The sequence below is a fragment of the Rhincodon typus genome, chromosome 5 (genome assembly GCF_021869965.1).
Source record: "Rhincodon typus isolate 14 chromosome 5, sRhiTyp1.1, whole genome shotgun sequence".
Taxonomy (NCBI): Eukaryota; Metazoa; Chordata; class Chondrichthyes; order Orectolobiformes; family Rhincodontidae; genus Rhincodon; species Rhincodon typus.
Window position 1 is genome coordinate 61,398,159 of NC_063336.1, and position 16,796 is coordinate 61,414,954.

The 16,796-nt window shown below is 40.9% G+C and overlaps 1 protein-coding gene across 1 annotated transcript in view; it reads right to left on the bottom strand.

Moving 5' to 3' along the window:
- Positions 1–15,152: 15,152 nt before the first annotated feature.
- Positions 15,153–16,796, bottom strand: part of themis (thymocyte selection associated) — a 46,830-nt gene continuing 45,186 nt past the window's right edge. Inside the window, exon 7 of the mRNA XM_048597207.1 lies at positions 15,153–15,309. Coding sequence (XP_048453164.1) covers positions 15,299–15,309 — 11 coding nt within the window. The 3' untranslated portion in view covers positions 15,153–15,298. The remainder of the gene's footprint in view (positions 15,310–16,796) is intronic.

Genomic DNA, 16,796 nt, shown 5'->3' on the forward strand with positions numbered 1-16,796 from the left:
GGCAGCGGCGCTAACCACCAAGCCACCATGCTACCCATCATCACATGTTCACTCATCCTTAATGTGTAATTACATATCATTGCGCATCAGAGCCATGACAGTAATATCAATCCTGATGGGAGAAAGTTGTTTGCAGTCAAGGTAATGTGATCATTTAAAACAAAAATTTTTTGGAGTGAAGACATGTACAATATCCAAAGCAGGAGTTTCTTTTTTGCAAAGGAGAAGCAAAGGCTGTTCATCGCTGTATTAAGGACCGTTCATTGATGCAAGCTTCTGGAGTTTCAAAAATCCATGCTGTGGGTGAGACACAGGTGTCATAGAGGTCTAGGGGTGTTTGCTTCTGTACACAGATTATGGTAAAATTGTTTCTCTTCTACTTGATCTATTGCACTGGTACCCACAACCTGAGGAGCACTCAGGAAATGGATTGTGGTTCCTCTGTGTGTCATCATACTCAAGTGTTGGGGGTCAGTTACTCAGGTGGCTGGGTGGCAGGCTTGCAATGCAGCATGATACCAACAGCATAGGTTCAATCCTGCATCGGCTCAGGTTACCATGAAGGACTTTCCTTCTCAACCTCTGCCCTCTCCTGAGATGTAGTGATCCTCAGGTTAAACCACCAGTTGTCTCTCTCTAGTGAGAGAGCAGCCCAAGCTCTGGTGACTTGACCAACTGCCTCACTACCTGGTGTGAGTGGCCTTCTACCAACAGGAAGGCAGAATGCCAGTGACAGGGTACATTGACATTAACCTGCTATAGTTGAATAGCTGAAAGCATGCAGAAGAAGCAGCAAGTGGGTGAGGAGGTTGGCCTGTATGATTGATATGTGAAGGTGAGATGTAGTGTCAGAATATACAAGCTAAGTGTTCACTATCATGTAGTGCTCAATGAATTTCCCAAAGGCAGGAAATAAGTCAGCAGTGTGGTTTTTTAGGCCTCGCACTATCCTGTGATAGATGAAATCTTCTAATACATTTCCTTCCATGAATATTCATTGGTGTAAAACTTTTTTTAGTAAGTCCTACCTCCAAGGTAATAGCAGTGGCACATGAGAATCTCATGCCATCCAGTGTACCATTCAACTTTGTGCAGTTATTTCTATAGCGACCAGTTGTCTGTGTTGAACTCTGTGAAACAAGGGCAGGATGTGTGACGTCGCCTTTTAGTCCAGAGAAGGCAAAACAGCAAAGGGATGGGGGACAGAGGAGTGTTTGGGTGCTGGCAGGAGGAGGGAAATCCAAGGTATCATGGTTGTGTGTGGGATGGTAAGGTGAATGAGGGACCTACTGGGTGGGTCTGGTGATGTCAATGTAAAAGTTCTTTGGTTCAAATTGAGGGTGCTGTGTAGCAAATGGAACAGTCATAGGGAAGTTGGATTCAGCTGTGAGAAGATCCAGCATAGATCTCATAACATGGGCTGCAAGGGTGTATGAGACAATTGGGGATGATCACGGGAGAGATCATGATCAGAGTAGAAATTTGAATGAGTGTGGCTGTAGAAACAAGGGAGATAGATGCAGCAGCAGCTCTGAAATGTTAGGGTGACGTACAAAAATGTAGCTTCTCTAACTGGAACCTCAGTCGAAATAAGAGGACTGTATTGGATGTGGAGTTCTGGGTGTGAAAGCATTCACCAAAGAGACTCCCTGATCATTAATTCTATGGATGAGAACCATGGACAAGTATGCTGTCATCTCTATGTCTGCCGTCTTTAACACAATGCAACCATGGGTCTCATTCACTTAACATTCCTGCAACCTTGTGAGCAGCAAGGGATGTGATGAAGAAGAGCTCTTGCCTATTAACAACAGAGACTGCAATGGCAACTGTAGGCATCACTAGAAGAGGAGGCAAGACTGGACGCAGTCATCCAGGGCAGGCATTTTTTTAAGAAGGGCATAGTCCTGTCAACCTATCCTGAAGACAAGAACAAAGAGATCTCCAAAGATGTCAAAGAGATCATGTCAGAGATGACTGATTATATCCTGGGAGAGTTAACTGAGCAATGTCAGATTGTCCGTCAAGACCTGCTGTCACATGGATTTGAGAGAACCCCATGCCAGTAACCCTCAAGATCACTGCACAACTTAATTCCTAACCTCAGTGGTGGCTTCCACCGTGCACAGTTGATTTCTCACAGGTTGTCACACATTGACACATAAAGGAGTTGATAAATGCCCTATTTAATTGTGGCAAATACTTCATTCATGTCTCTACTGAGGAAGACAATGGGGAGGCAATGGCCTAGTGGTATTATTGCTGGACTGTTAATCCAGAGACCGGGATAACATTCTTGGGACCCACCATGGCAGGCGGTGGAATTTGAATTCAATAAATATCTGGAATTAAGAATCTAATGATGACCGTGAATCCATTGTCAATTGTTGGAAAAACCCATCTGGTTCACTGATGCCCTTTAGCAAAGGAAACTGCTATCCTTACCTGGTCTGGCCTACATGTAACTCCAGATCCACAGCAATGTGGTTGACTCTTAACTGCCCTCTGGGCAACTAGGGATGGGCAATAAATGCTGCCTGGCCAGCGATGCCTTCATTCCATGAATGAATAAAAAAAGACAGCTAGGTAGCGGTATCAGTCACGTTCACAGTGCTAGTGCTTGGTTCCCACGAGTGAAAGAGGTTATTATTAACTGCCCTCTTGTGGCCCTTAAGAGCTCCTCTGGAACAGCAGCTGTTTTTGAGATTTGCAAAGGCTTTTGCTCCTTCATTGTTGAACTGGTATGTGATTACAGGCTAAGAATATTGCAGACAGGTGCTCATTCCCAAGGGAGCTATTGTAACACATACATCTTTGCTCATATCACAGCTCCCAGAGATTTCTGAAGCCCCGGGCCAGGGTGACAATGATGAGGGCTGTCTGCTCTACACATTACTGATAATTCCCATGAGACAGACAAATACTGGAAGTGAACTCATGCATTCACCAGAGCCATTACAGTGCACAACATTAACTTCTTATAAATGGTCTTCTTGTGATTTGGCTGGTCTGAAAGAGCTTTGTCATCCCAGAGGGTGGCGTGAATAAAATGATCTGTTACGCCCAATCTGGCCCATTAACATGGACACATGGCACAAGGACCATTGTCATCTGAGGAGCATTAATCATTTTTGGGGCCTGAGGAGGAGGTAATAAATACAAATTAGCCTTTATTGGATGCCAGGACAATCTGATCTATACGAAGTTCAACGAGTAATAAGGTACCTGCCTGACCACTGTCCCACCATCAGATCTCCATTGCCACCCTGCAATGGAGCAGGGGTGGGGTCAAGCTCCCACAGAACCAGGATTTTAGTTTAATTTTCAGTAGCTGTTGGGGTTTGGAACGTGCTATACATCTCTCCCCGCTACAGCAAAATGCTTGAATCAGAGTTTTCTTATGAAGTTCCTTCCTCCTGGACTGGAGAATTGTAAGTGAGACAATCTATTTTACTGAATTTGCCTTTGCCAAGGGTGTGTTTATGGGATGTAACTATATTGAAACAGTTGCTGTTTAGTTGTTAAATAATCTATTGTTCTGTTAAGTTTTCCAATAGAATCAATTTATTCTAATTCTTCTTTTGTTTTGCTTGTATTTTAACTATAGTGTAAGAATAAAGTGTATTTTGCTTCAAGCCTAGTAGTTTGACCAATTGAATTGCATCCAGAACACAACACTTTACACTTGCCTTTAAAAATAGGAAGTAGTTGGGGTCTAGGCTTTTTTCTTAACATAATTCGAGGGGGTTTGGTTTGGTTTGCTTGTCTCTCATGATAAAGTGCACAATTATTGATGCATCAAGTGATATCCAACTGTGTCTGCTCTTATAGCTAATAGACACATGGGTGTGTCAGTCACAAATTGCATTCAAGCACACAGTAAAACGAAACTTGTACATGCTTTGGCATCAATTGCATGTGGCAGGAAGGATGATCACACACAAATGCCCTTCTGGCAAAGCTGTCCCCTCACACCCATACATTACTGATGACCCCAGGAGAGATTGGAAAATGCCGATATTAGTACTTACCCTGTTGGACTGGACCCAGGCTCAGCAATGAAGTTGTTCACTTACTCAGAGACCATTATCCAGGCAACAATGGCCAGTTGGGAGGGGCTTCTGATATAATCAGCAGAAAAGAGCAGCTTTCCCTGATTCCCTGCAGGAGATTCTGTAAGAAGGATCACGGAATTGTGGGGCAGCTCAATGTCAACACTTGACACCATATGATTGGGAATCTTTGCTTGGAGAAATCTTTTTGTCTGCAGCACTGCAGTGTCCTGGCAGTGACACACAACCTGCCTACTGTAGCAAGATCATTAGTACCCCCCAACAGCTGCTGCACTGTCAACTAATGGCAGTTTCACCTACGAAAATCTTTCCCTTTCACAGAAATACATGTATTTGAAATGGCACGTGTTGCCCATGCAAGCTGCTAACGCTTCACATACAGTCATACAGCATGCAAACAGACCCTGAGGTCCAACCAGTCCATGCTGAACATAATCCCAAACTAAACTAGACCCACCTGCCCCTTCCTCACCCATATCCCTCCAAATCTTTCCTCTTCATGCGCTTACCTAAGTGTCTTTTAGATGTTGGAACTGTGCCCACATCTACCACTTTCTCAGGACATTCACTCCACATGTGAACCACCCTCTGTGCATAAAAGTTGACCCTCATGTATTTTTAAAATTTCTCTACTCTCACCTTACAAATATGTCCCCTAATCTTGAAATCCCCCACCCTAGGGAAAAGACAACTACTGTTAACCTTATCATTGCTCATGATTTTATAAACCTCTACATGGTCACCCCTCAACCTCCTACACTCCAGTGAAAAAAAGTCCCAGCCTTTCCATATAAATCAAACCTTCCATTCTCGGCAACATCATGGTAAATCTCTTCTGAATCCTCTCTTGTTTAATAATATCCTTCCTTTAATTTCAATTGTAACATGTAGAAAATGGGAAAGAACAGAAGATCAGATACTGTGCACACTTCCAGTTATGCTGTTGTGAATGGCATGCCACTGACAACAATTTACTCAGCATGACCACACGTATGAGCTATATAGTTCAAAACTTTTATCAAGGTAGCCAGGTTTGTGGAGCCATGCTCTGTGTGTTTTGATCCTCACATTTGCAGGGATTGTTCTTTAAGATTTCCTGCATTCACTAACCCCACAGCAGCCTGACCCCTCATCCTTGCTAGAAACACAAGCTCCTTCCTGGCCTCAAGCTCTTCACAGGACACCCTTAAATCCAGACACTGGCTCTTTTCATCATAGAATCTCTAAAGTACAGAAGCAGACCATTCTTCCTATCAAGCCCACACAAACCTTCCAAACAGCATCCCACACAGACCCACCCCTCCGCCCTATCCCTGTAACCCTGCATTTCCAATGGCTGATCCACCCAGCCTGCACATCCCTGGACACTATGAACAATTTAGCATGGCCAATCCACCTAACCAGTACATCTTTTCTCTGTATGTCTTGTCTATCAAAGGAAAAACAAAATCACTATTATCGAGCAGTCTGCAATGTATTTGTAGCGATTGAAATGAGGTTGGCCAGGTCGATCTCACGGAGTATGAGATCCCTGATTGGAGCTGTTAACCTGGGCCAATCAGGGTATCCTGGCTGACAGATATAAACAGGAGTGTCAGGGATTCTCCTCAGTCTAGGGACTGGCTCTGAGCTGACTTGTTCATGTACTGTGCACATGTAAATAAAGGGTGACTTGGTGACAGGATACTGGCTTCTGTGGAGTTATTTCAGTACTGTTGCTGTTTCCCTTTTAAAGGAACTGCACTCTGACACAGGGAAAGCTCCCTGGAGACATGGTTTCTTCTCAATGCTGCTCATTCCTGTGGAGTGTAGAGAGGATTCCGTGCACAAAAGTCATAAAATCATTAAACGGTTACAGCACAGGAGGAAGTCATTCAACCTGTTGAGTCCAATTTTGATCTGTTACAGCAACCCAGGAGATCAGGTGGGCAAACAAAATTTCCATCTTATTTCCAACCAGCAAGGCCACACCATATGTTACAGTCCCAGCATTCAAAAATCAGGGGGAATGCATTTTTCACTTTATGTGCCTGTTTAAAATGGTTCTGGATCATCATCTAATGCTGATAAATGAAGAATCTTTATTATCTCAGTGTTAGGGGCCCTTGTGGTGTAATGGTATTCTTTCCCATGCTGAACCAGAAGGCCCAGATTCAACTCCCACTTGATCCAGAGATGTTTGAATGAGTTGATTAAAAATATCTATCACTCCTGTGAATTCTGTGAGAATCCTTGGCCCTGTCAGCATTGAAATAATTAAGCAATAATTATCTCATTTTACCAAAGCAGCTCACAAATCTCAACTAAAGGTTGACTCAGCTGTTTAGGGCTTTTATTCATCTGATTCCATAATTTAAATACATTTATTGACACACAATCATACCCTTGTTTGTTTGAGTTTTCTTCCTCTCTAGTTAGAAATTTTCCACTCAGATATGAACTGCTTCTGGGACTATGTACTCAAGCTTCCAGATTTTGATGCCATATTTCTATGCTTTTGGACATGAGTTCAAGATTAAATATGAAGTGTGTGTGTGTCCTCCAGAACACTTAGGTATCCTAAGTTGCTGTGGCAACATGTATGTTTGCATGAATATTGTGGCCTCAAGTTTAGGTTAGTGATGGTAGATAATCAACATTTTTGGCCGTGTTACGAACACTCTTACTTGGTCATTAGCCATTGGCCAGGGAAGAGGAAAAGAATGAATAGCTCCCATTCCTGGATGTCATGGTAGAATGCAGGGCCAACGGGGAATTCCTGATGAAGGTACACAGAAAAGCCACACAGACTGGCCAAGTACTGAACTTCAACATCAACCACCCCAACACCCACAAATGAAGTTGCGTGAAAACACTATTTAAATGAGCGACAACACACTGTAGCAACCCAGAACTATGCCAAAAAGGAGAGTACCTCCACCAAGTATTTAAGGACAGCGGATACCCGAACAACTGGATCCGACGATGCCTATCACACGAACAACAACAGGAAGATACTGCATGCCCTAACACACTCATCATGCTGCCATACATCAAGAATATATCCAAACTGACCACAAGGCTCCTATGATCATTGGGCATCAGAGTAGCACACAAACCCACATCAACCCTACGCCAACTGCGAACTCGAACCAAAGATTCCTTAACGACTATGGACAGAACCAATGTAATATACAAAATCCGATGCAAGGACTGTGTCAAACATTACACTGGACAGACAGGAAGAAAATTGGCCACAAGGGTACATGAACACCAACTAGCAAAAAAAAGACATGACTAATACTCATTCATCTCCATTCATTTGGATAAGAACCACCACCAGTTCGATTGGGACAACACCAGGATCCTAGAACAGGCCAAACAGAGACAAGCACGGGAATTCCTAGAGGCCTGGTTCTCCACAAACATATAGAACTATAGACGCTATATATACACCACTGCAAAGGAAAACTGGAAATGATATAATCAAATCCACCGGACATCTCAGTTTAAATACCAGGCGGGAAAACACAACAGCGCTTCATTGGAGGCTGCACTGATAATGTTACCCAGCAGGGGAATGAAACATCTGCAAACTAATGAACCAGCTCGACCAGCCAACCAACCACAACATCCACAATCCGAGCTACAAATCTACTCTAAAACCTTAGACATTAGCTTCTGACTCACATGCAGGGGCTATCCAGCTTCACTTGAGTTCTGGATATGGAGTAACTGCCGTGAAATCTAACAAACAGTAACTAAAATTGCTTTGAAGTAATGGTAGATTATGAATTATTCCTCTCAGTAAGTTGGATATTATATGATGATGGGAGTGTTGTCCATTTTTTATATATATTTGACTTAGTCAAGAGCCAAAGTTTCCAACTCTGCCACATTCTTGCTATTTTCGTCTTAATTCTGTTGGTCTTTCTGTCAATTGCACAACTCGTATAGGGCTCCCATACCACATATTAAGTGCAGTGAATGGGCATGTAACATGAGGAAATGTTCAGGTATTTTGAGGTCCATACATTCACACTTACAGCCTGTGATCAAAGTCCAAGTTCTATCCTTGAAGAAATGTTGAAAAGGCATTTTTCTCTATTTAAATCTGCTACTGTTACATTTTATTTTGCATTTTCTTATAGTTATGTAACTGGGTATTAAATTACATGTCTCTTATAAATGATGGGATAGAATAAAATACAGTCTGGCTGACAGATCCATCAGCAGAACTTGATACCATTCTGTGACATTCTAAACGACCGCAAGCCGTGTGCACTTTAAAGTGTTACAGTGTTTACATATTTACGACTTGCTCAAGGACAAAAAGAACAATAAAAACTGAATGTCTGGACTCCTAAAAGTACAGTTTGCATTTCCTTACATTGTTTTAGGAAGAGATGATGTAAGCATTCCGTATAATTAAGCAGCCTAATATTTTACCAATAATAATTTTACCTATAAATATATTTTACCTACATCTATTTTAAACGCTCATATCTTAGAAATTGAGAAGCAAAAATGACAACACAAAAATGTTCTCATTTCCATATAGTGCACTATATAAAATCATAGGTCTCTGCACCAGCATTAGATTGGTATGGAGGGTTTGCAATTTTGATTTTGTGTAGTAAAATTACAGTATTTTATTTTGTCACTCTTCACCTCTCCCACAGACTACCATTTTCTCTGCCACAAGGCATCTGTTAATGGTGCTTCTGACTCAGAGAATAAAGAACTGATGGGACCTGCTACTTAGAGGAAGCAGTGGACACAGATTGTCCATGCCCACCAACCCAATTTCTTTAGAAAGACCACATATCATAGATAGACCGAAGTAATCAATTCTGATGGAGATCAATACAATGACTTATTTGGGAGCTGTGATGCACCTAGCCAACTTTTATCTAGGGTACATAATTAATAGTTAAAGCAACTGTGGGCCACTCCACCCTCGCAAATTAGGTCTTGAAGGTAATGCTAAATTGCCTTGATTATTTAAGTGATCCCAGCTATGACTTGGACTGAGTCAGCGGATAAGCATGTGGATGGATTTTTCACCAGATTTCAATTAGTGGAATGTGTCCTACGGAATTTTCAAACCATCGTCTTAGATGCACCTCAGCTCCAGGGGTTGCTTAGGATAATATCCTAGGCTTAATGATTTCCAGCGATTTCATCAACCTTCCCTGCACTATTAGGTCACAAGTGAGGATGTTCAGATTGCACAGTATTTAGTTGCCATAGCAACCGCTTAGGTAATCACACAATCCATGCCTGATTGCAGCATCCAGGCTTGGGCTGTTAAGTTGCAAGTAACATGCAAGTGCCAAGCAATGGCTATTTCCAATCCAAACATCTTCTGACACTCAACAGCAGAGACATTGTTATAAATCCCAACACTAACGTCTTGGAAGTTATTGAGCAGAAGCTCAAACAAATCAATGCTGTTTTACGAGAGCAGATCAGAGAATGGATAATCTGTTATGATTAATTGACCTTGTGACTCATCAAAATGTTTTCAACATTTACAAGACACAACTCCAACAACACTTGAGAAATTCATCACCATTCAAGACAAAAACAGCCTGCATTTTTGGCATCCAATCCACCAGTGTAAACATTCACTCCCTCCTCCGCTAATGCAATGTAAATCAGCTACAGGATGCACTGCAACACCACAAATCTCTTTAATAATACCTTCCAACGCTGTGACCTCCATTGACTAGAAGTACAAGGGAAGCACATGCATGGGAACACTACCATGTGCAAATCTTCCTCCGACTGTCACAACTTGGAAATGTATTGCCATTCCTTCATTATTAATGTGTCAAAATCCTGGTAGAATTGTGCAAGTAATTTCACCACATGAACTGTGGCAGTTCAAGAAGATGCTTCACCTCCACCTTTTCAAGGAATGGGTAACAACTGCTGTATTTATCAATGACACCGCATGAATGAACTGAAAAAATGAAAGGTAACAGATCATGTTATCTGAAAAGGAAGAATGTACAGGTTTATGAAGAGAAGACAGATGAATGGCACTAGATGAATTGCTCAATTGGAGAGCTGGTGCAGACACGATGGGCAAAATAGCCTCTTTCCACACGATAATAATTGCCTTATTATATGATGTTGGGTACATTAGCAACGCTTCACACCGTCAGTGGCTAATCTTCAACGTTAGGAGATACTTCTTTAATCTCTTCAAAGATGGACTAAAAAAAATTGATGAGGCCACCATTTAAGCCACTTTATTTCCGACGATGTGAATGTACAAATAAACAGTTCTTTTTTTCCCATCACACCCCTGTCAGTGGCTTGTCACATATAAAAACAATTCCTAACCACTCACCTCCATGCAGTTCTGAGCTTGTTCAAAGCATGAACTCATGCGTTGCTATTTGAAGATGTGACTAAATTTGCAGTTTTTGCTGCACTTAACTACAAATCTGCCTCTCTATCTTTTTTAAAAACCTCTTCTTGCTCAGTTAGACAAAGATAAACTTCTCAATGCAATGGTGACTTTTTTTTAAATCATCAATTGAAAGAGGCTAAGAAACAGCTTATTACTTAGTCTATTGAGAAACATCAAAGCTTAACTTGTTGGTACTTAAATCATCTATTATCTCAGTTTCTTCTTTACAACTCATGAGATTACAGTTTGGTTTATACTTAAACTAACACTTAAAATCCTTTCTGTGGAACTTCCTTTAAAATTCTGAAAACTGTCAGCTACATAATTTGCAGTTAACCTGAAGTGGTGAGAAAATTGCTTACAGTGCATGTGCATAGGAAATGGCTGTTAAAATGATCATTGGGATCCAGCAGTGAAAATATTGCATAGGGATATCAGAGAGAAACTGAAAGGCTGTTACTGAAAATTAGATGAGAATTTATCAACAGATAACAGGTTATAAAATGACATACTGTCAATGAATGTGATTCACTATGTGCACTTAATGACATTTAGCAAAAGATATAATTTAGAACTTACTTGTTCCATTTGGCAGATGCAATGTATCAAGGCACAAGACAGAAAATAGACTTTTTTTTAAACAACATATACCATTAATTTTAAAAGCATACTCCTAAACAACAATGGCCTAAATTATTCACTTTTACTCCCTCTTCTCCTGTCATCATAACTTCTTCCAAAGTACCCATCTTGGGTACGCTGACCCAAATATCCCCAGCAAGCCCTTCAGCACTCCTTGACCTTCCAATTCACTTGGTTTCATCCCAGGATTGTCTTAAATAAGTCCTAAAAGTCACGTACTTTCACCTCTTATTCCTACTTTAAGACTCATTGACAAAACTTTTGACTGCCAATCCTAATCTGTGTATGGCTCAGTGTCAAATTCTGTTTGATAATGCACCTGTGAAATGCATAGGAGGTTTAACAAATTGATTCATAAACCTGTAAAAGATGACTTATAAATGCAAGTTGTGTTGAATTGACTGTTGCGAATTATCTACTCTGACAAACAATCCTTGATTACAACCATTTTGCCCGAATAAAGATCAATAGCAAATGAAATTAAATACAGCTAACTGTAGGGTTGATTTGAAATGAAAATAGGGGACATGCTCACTGTATGTGCTGAACTTGAAAAGGACGTTGTTTGGAATGATAACAGACTCAGCATTAACAATACCCAGTCATTGCACAGCAGCAATTACAAAATCAAACTGAATACTGAATTATATTACCACACCATCAGAATACACAGCTGATGCAACCTGCTGCGGATGTCGTAAGTCTGAAAAAAACAGAAAATGCTGGAGAAACTCAGCAGGTCTAGCAGCATCTGTGGAGAGAGAAACAGAGTTAACATTTCAAGTCCAATGTCACTCTTCTTTCAGACTGAGATGTGAATCATCGGTCTTTTTTCCTCAAAGGCAATGTTGCCACCTAATGGATGAAGAAGTATGGGCATGCATCATGCATTTTGTGATTAACTGCCTAATGTGCTAAAATCCGTAACTTGCAAGTTGTCGTCTTAAATGACCATAGTTTCAACGCTGGCATTTGTTGATATACTGCACTCATCCCTGGAACATCTGGACAACAAAGACACCTACATCAGACTCCTGCTCATTGACTACAGCTCCACCTTCAACACCATTATCTCCTCCAGTTTCATCTCAAAACTGTGAGACCTTGGTCTCGGCTCCGCCCTCTGCAACTGGATCCTCAGCTTTCTGACCCATCGGCCGCAATCAGTAAGGATGGATAACTGCCTCCTCTACAATAACACTCAACACTGGAGACCCCAAAGGATGCGTTGTCAGCCCCCTACTGTATTCCCTGTTCACCCACAACTGTGTTGCCAAATTCTGAACAAACGCCATCTACAAGTTTGCTAATGACACCATCGTAGTGGGATGGATATCTAACAACGACAAGTCAAACGACAGAAGGGAGATAGAGGGCTTGGTGACATGGTGCAATGAAAACAATCTGTCTCTCAATGCTGGCATATCTAAAGAACTAATCATTGACTTCAGAAAGAAAGGGAGGGAACATGTCCTCATCTACATCAACGGAACTGAGATTGAGAGGGTGAAGAGCATCAAGTTTGTCTGAGTGACGATAACCAACAACCTGTCCTGGACTTCCCACGTAGATGCAATGGTCAAAAAGGTACAATAATGCCTCTTCTTCCTCAGGCAGCTCAGGAAATTGGGTATGTCCATAAGGTCCCTCACCAACTTATACAGATGCACCACAGAAAGTATATTGTCCGGGTGCATAACAGCCTGGTATGGCAACTGCTCTGCCCTGGACCGTAAGAAACTACAGAAGGTTGTGTGCACAGCCCAGACCATCACGGAAGCCAACTTTCCATCCCTGGACTCTATCTACATGGCTCGCTGCCGTGGAAAGGTGGCCAACATCATCAAAGACCCATTGTACCCTGGTATTGACTTCCTACAACCTCTTCTGTCAGGCAGAAGATACAGAAACCTGAACACACGCACAAGCAGGTTCAGGAACAGCTTCTTCCTAGCCATTATCAGACTGTAGAATGGACTCACTCGCCTCAAATTACACTGATCTTGCTAATGTTGATTGAGCCTAGCGCATGCCCTGTGCAATATAACCTGTATGTCTCTGCTAAGTCTTTTCAATCTGTACATTCTTTGCTTACTAGCATCTGCCTGTACCACTCATAAACAAAGCTTTTCACTGTATTTCGGTACGCAAGACAATAAATCAATCAATCAATCAATGTAGACTCTTTACTCAAACATTAGCAAACCAAAAGATAAACTGAGTCATGCTTTTAGGAATATTAAAACTGAAACAGAAATGTCATACATGCGGACTGAAGAAAATGGAGGGTGGATGCAGGAGCTGAAATAGGCAACAGACAGTTGCTATATTTGTTTCTGTTAATGCAGATAAAATTGATGGATCCATGCCAGCAAGACTGGTATGAGTAGAACTGAGGAGCTCTATGGTGTGTCCCATTTTGATGAACACAACGCTTGTGAATCCTGAGTTGTCTGGTTGGTGCTGCTGATCATTTAAATCTTCAAAGAAAAGGTGCTGGTGCACTAACCAGAGAAAATTCAGAGCTTTTAAGGACTTTGTGGCTGAAATCAATGGCATGTAGGCTTGTGCGGATTTTCAAGTAAATCAGTGAAAGCTGTATCTGCTATTCAACAGTTAATTCATTGTTTAATTTATTTTGATTTTGGGTTAGACGGTGAGAAGAAAAGTTTTAAAAAGTGAAACCATGCTTATTGGGTTTCTCCTTCTGGATCATTTGGGAAGTTTAATTCTTTGATGTTAGTAGTTTCTATGGGAAGCAGAACAACAATACTTAAGCAAGGGTCTCAGAATGTGTTCCCGTAGTGTACAAGGACAGAGTTATCGAAAACCTGGCATAAAAATATCATGTCAGTTTAGATATTCAACTCAGTTCTGTAAAAGTTATCATGGTACCACTTGAATAAGAGCACAGAGCTCTCCCAGAATGACAGCCAACCTTTATCTCTTAAATAACTGGTAATTTATCTCAGCGCTGTTTTTCTGCAAACTAGAGAATACATTTGCCTGCAAAACACAAACTGATTACATTTCATTGGCCATGAATTATTTTGCAATGAGCTGAGGATGTGTAATGGACTACACAAATGCAACTCTCCCTTTCTATATTTAGTATATTTTCAATTCACTTTGCTTTGTTGCTTTCTTCTTTGACTCTCACTCCATATTATCATTTGAAATCTGTTTCTGCGACACTATTTTACATTTCTCTTCAGGTTTAATTTTATTCATTTTATGCTAAAGATTGAGGGGAGGTACCCAGTGAATTTCTTTGTGAGGCAAAGCTCAACCGGCTGGGGCCGCCAAATGTAATAACAGTTTAGAGGATTGGTGTTAGACAGAGACGTCAGGTTGAGACAGCTGAAGCACTAGTGTGCAGAATGCCGGAGCAGAAGAGAGAGTTGCAGGAGAGTGACACAGCAGGTTTGGAAATGGGACAAACAGAAATAATTTTTAAAAAATAAAATCAATTACCTGGTAACACCATCTACTCAACAACAATGGAAAAAATCCACAATCATCGAGGATGCTATATTATGGAAACACAGAATTTTTTTTTAACATGGATGTTGGTGACTGGTTTGATGTCATAAAAATGGTTTAAATTTAATTGCTTTTAAAAAATTAATGCTAACATTATTCATACATCTGCAAACACTGGTAATGTTTCAATTTAATAAGAAATACAAATTCTGTAACATCTCAATGTTGATTCTTATCTTTTAGGTCATGTTTATACAAGCAAAATAAATACTTCAGTATTGCCAAATAGAAGTGAATAAATTAATCCCAAGATATATAAACATCCATTGCAACCAATACTGTTTGGTAAAATCCACATCATATTTGTGAGAATTCCAATTACTTCCAATGCTTTTGGATCATACAAAATATGGAAATTCTAAGAATTAAAAAAAAGCAAAAATTAATAAATCTGTTCCCCTACGGTAGAGCAACATTTCATCTCCAGGAACACAACCATTATCTGATGTTAAAATGTGAACTAAAATATTTGTTCCAGGCAGTTTCAGTAGTTCTAAGTTCAACAGAAATTTAATCAAACTTTACAAATTTGGGTTCTGGAGGGAAAAAATAATGTAAAACTTTAGCCAGAAGACTGCTTTTTTCACAACCAGATGCCTGCTTGAGTTCTTGAAGACATTTTTCATGTTCATTCTCCTTAATGGCTGTCTAAAATTGAGATACAAATAGAAGATTAAATCAGAACAGACTGTACAGATTGTGATAGATATTTATCTCAACCCATTTTTGGCCTGACTGCAAGACATAGGCAAGGACTGCAGTGGCTAAAATGGGGAGTGGAGAAATTATCAGGGCTATACATTAAAGGACAGTTGAGGATCTCCTATTTCTCATTGCTGTATAGGAAAATTTTTCTTTGAAAGGTCATTCATAAAACATATCTTTACAAGTTAGGAGTTGCTTTTCAATGCATAACAACCAAATACAAACTGGGGCAGTTCCTGACACTTCACTTTTGGTCACTGCCCAATTTATGTTAGAGCACTTAAAGTAGCCATTTTAAGACATTAGCGCCAACCATGAACTTGTGTGGATTTTGAGATGAAAGGAGATTGAAAGTTGCAGTCGTTTTGTTTGGGAAATTCTGTAATCCTACTTGCCCTTTGCTTTGCTGTTTGAAGGTCATAGCATTTGACTTTGACATGCAGGCAGTTTCCTCATCTGGAACCAACCCTGAATGACAGGCTTTGTTCTCTGTTGGAGATGCTATCGGCCAGGAGATATCAAAAACAGGTCAGCAGTTGGGTTCATGATAGCGTAGAAGGGGGAAAGCGGGAAAATTAATTGAAACAAAATAATCAAACTGGCTACGCGATATGCACCTCCCTCATTGAGGTGAGCACGTAAATGTGTTGACAAAATCCTTACAGTAGCAGGAATCCAATCAAACTAATTGGGAGCCAATTAGTGGTAGGTCTTACAAAAATACAGCGATTTTGACACTGTTACCCAGTGTGCCTGCATTCTAGCAAACAAGGGGCTACATGGCAGGAGGTTGGGGCTGCATTGTAGCTGAAGGAGTTTTAAAGGCAATCATCAGAAAATGCCAAGGCTGCTGTCTTTGTGTCTGACAGGTCTGCCTTTGAGCAAAGATATTTTCTGACGTAATGGACCCAATGATAATACCCATATTGTACATTTAACCTGACACAGCCAACAATGATTTGCTTATCAGTTATTTTAAGCTGAGGTGCACAAAACATTTTGATCTAATTCTAGGAAAGGTTTGGAGGGATATGGGCCAGGAGCGGGCAGGTAGGACTAGTTTAGTTTGGGATTATGTTCAGCATGGACTGGTTGGACTGAAGGGTCTGTTTCTGTGCTGTATGACTCTATGACACTGTAGAGGGTGGTGGTGGTGGAGGGTTGTTTTTTGGACTGAGCATTGTCCCTTTATGGCAACTGCGATACAACAACAGCACCCAGGATGGGTGCAGAAAAAGTTTACCAGGGTGCTACCCAGTATGAGGGATTTTAGCTATGAAGAAAGGTTGAATAGACTGGGCTTGTTTTCACTGGAACGCAGGAGGCTGAGAGGCGACCTGATAGAAGTTTATAAGGTTTTGAATGGCATGGATAGAGTGGAAAGTATGACACTTTTTCTCAGGGTGGAGGGGTCAATTACTAGGGGAGAC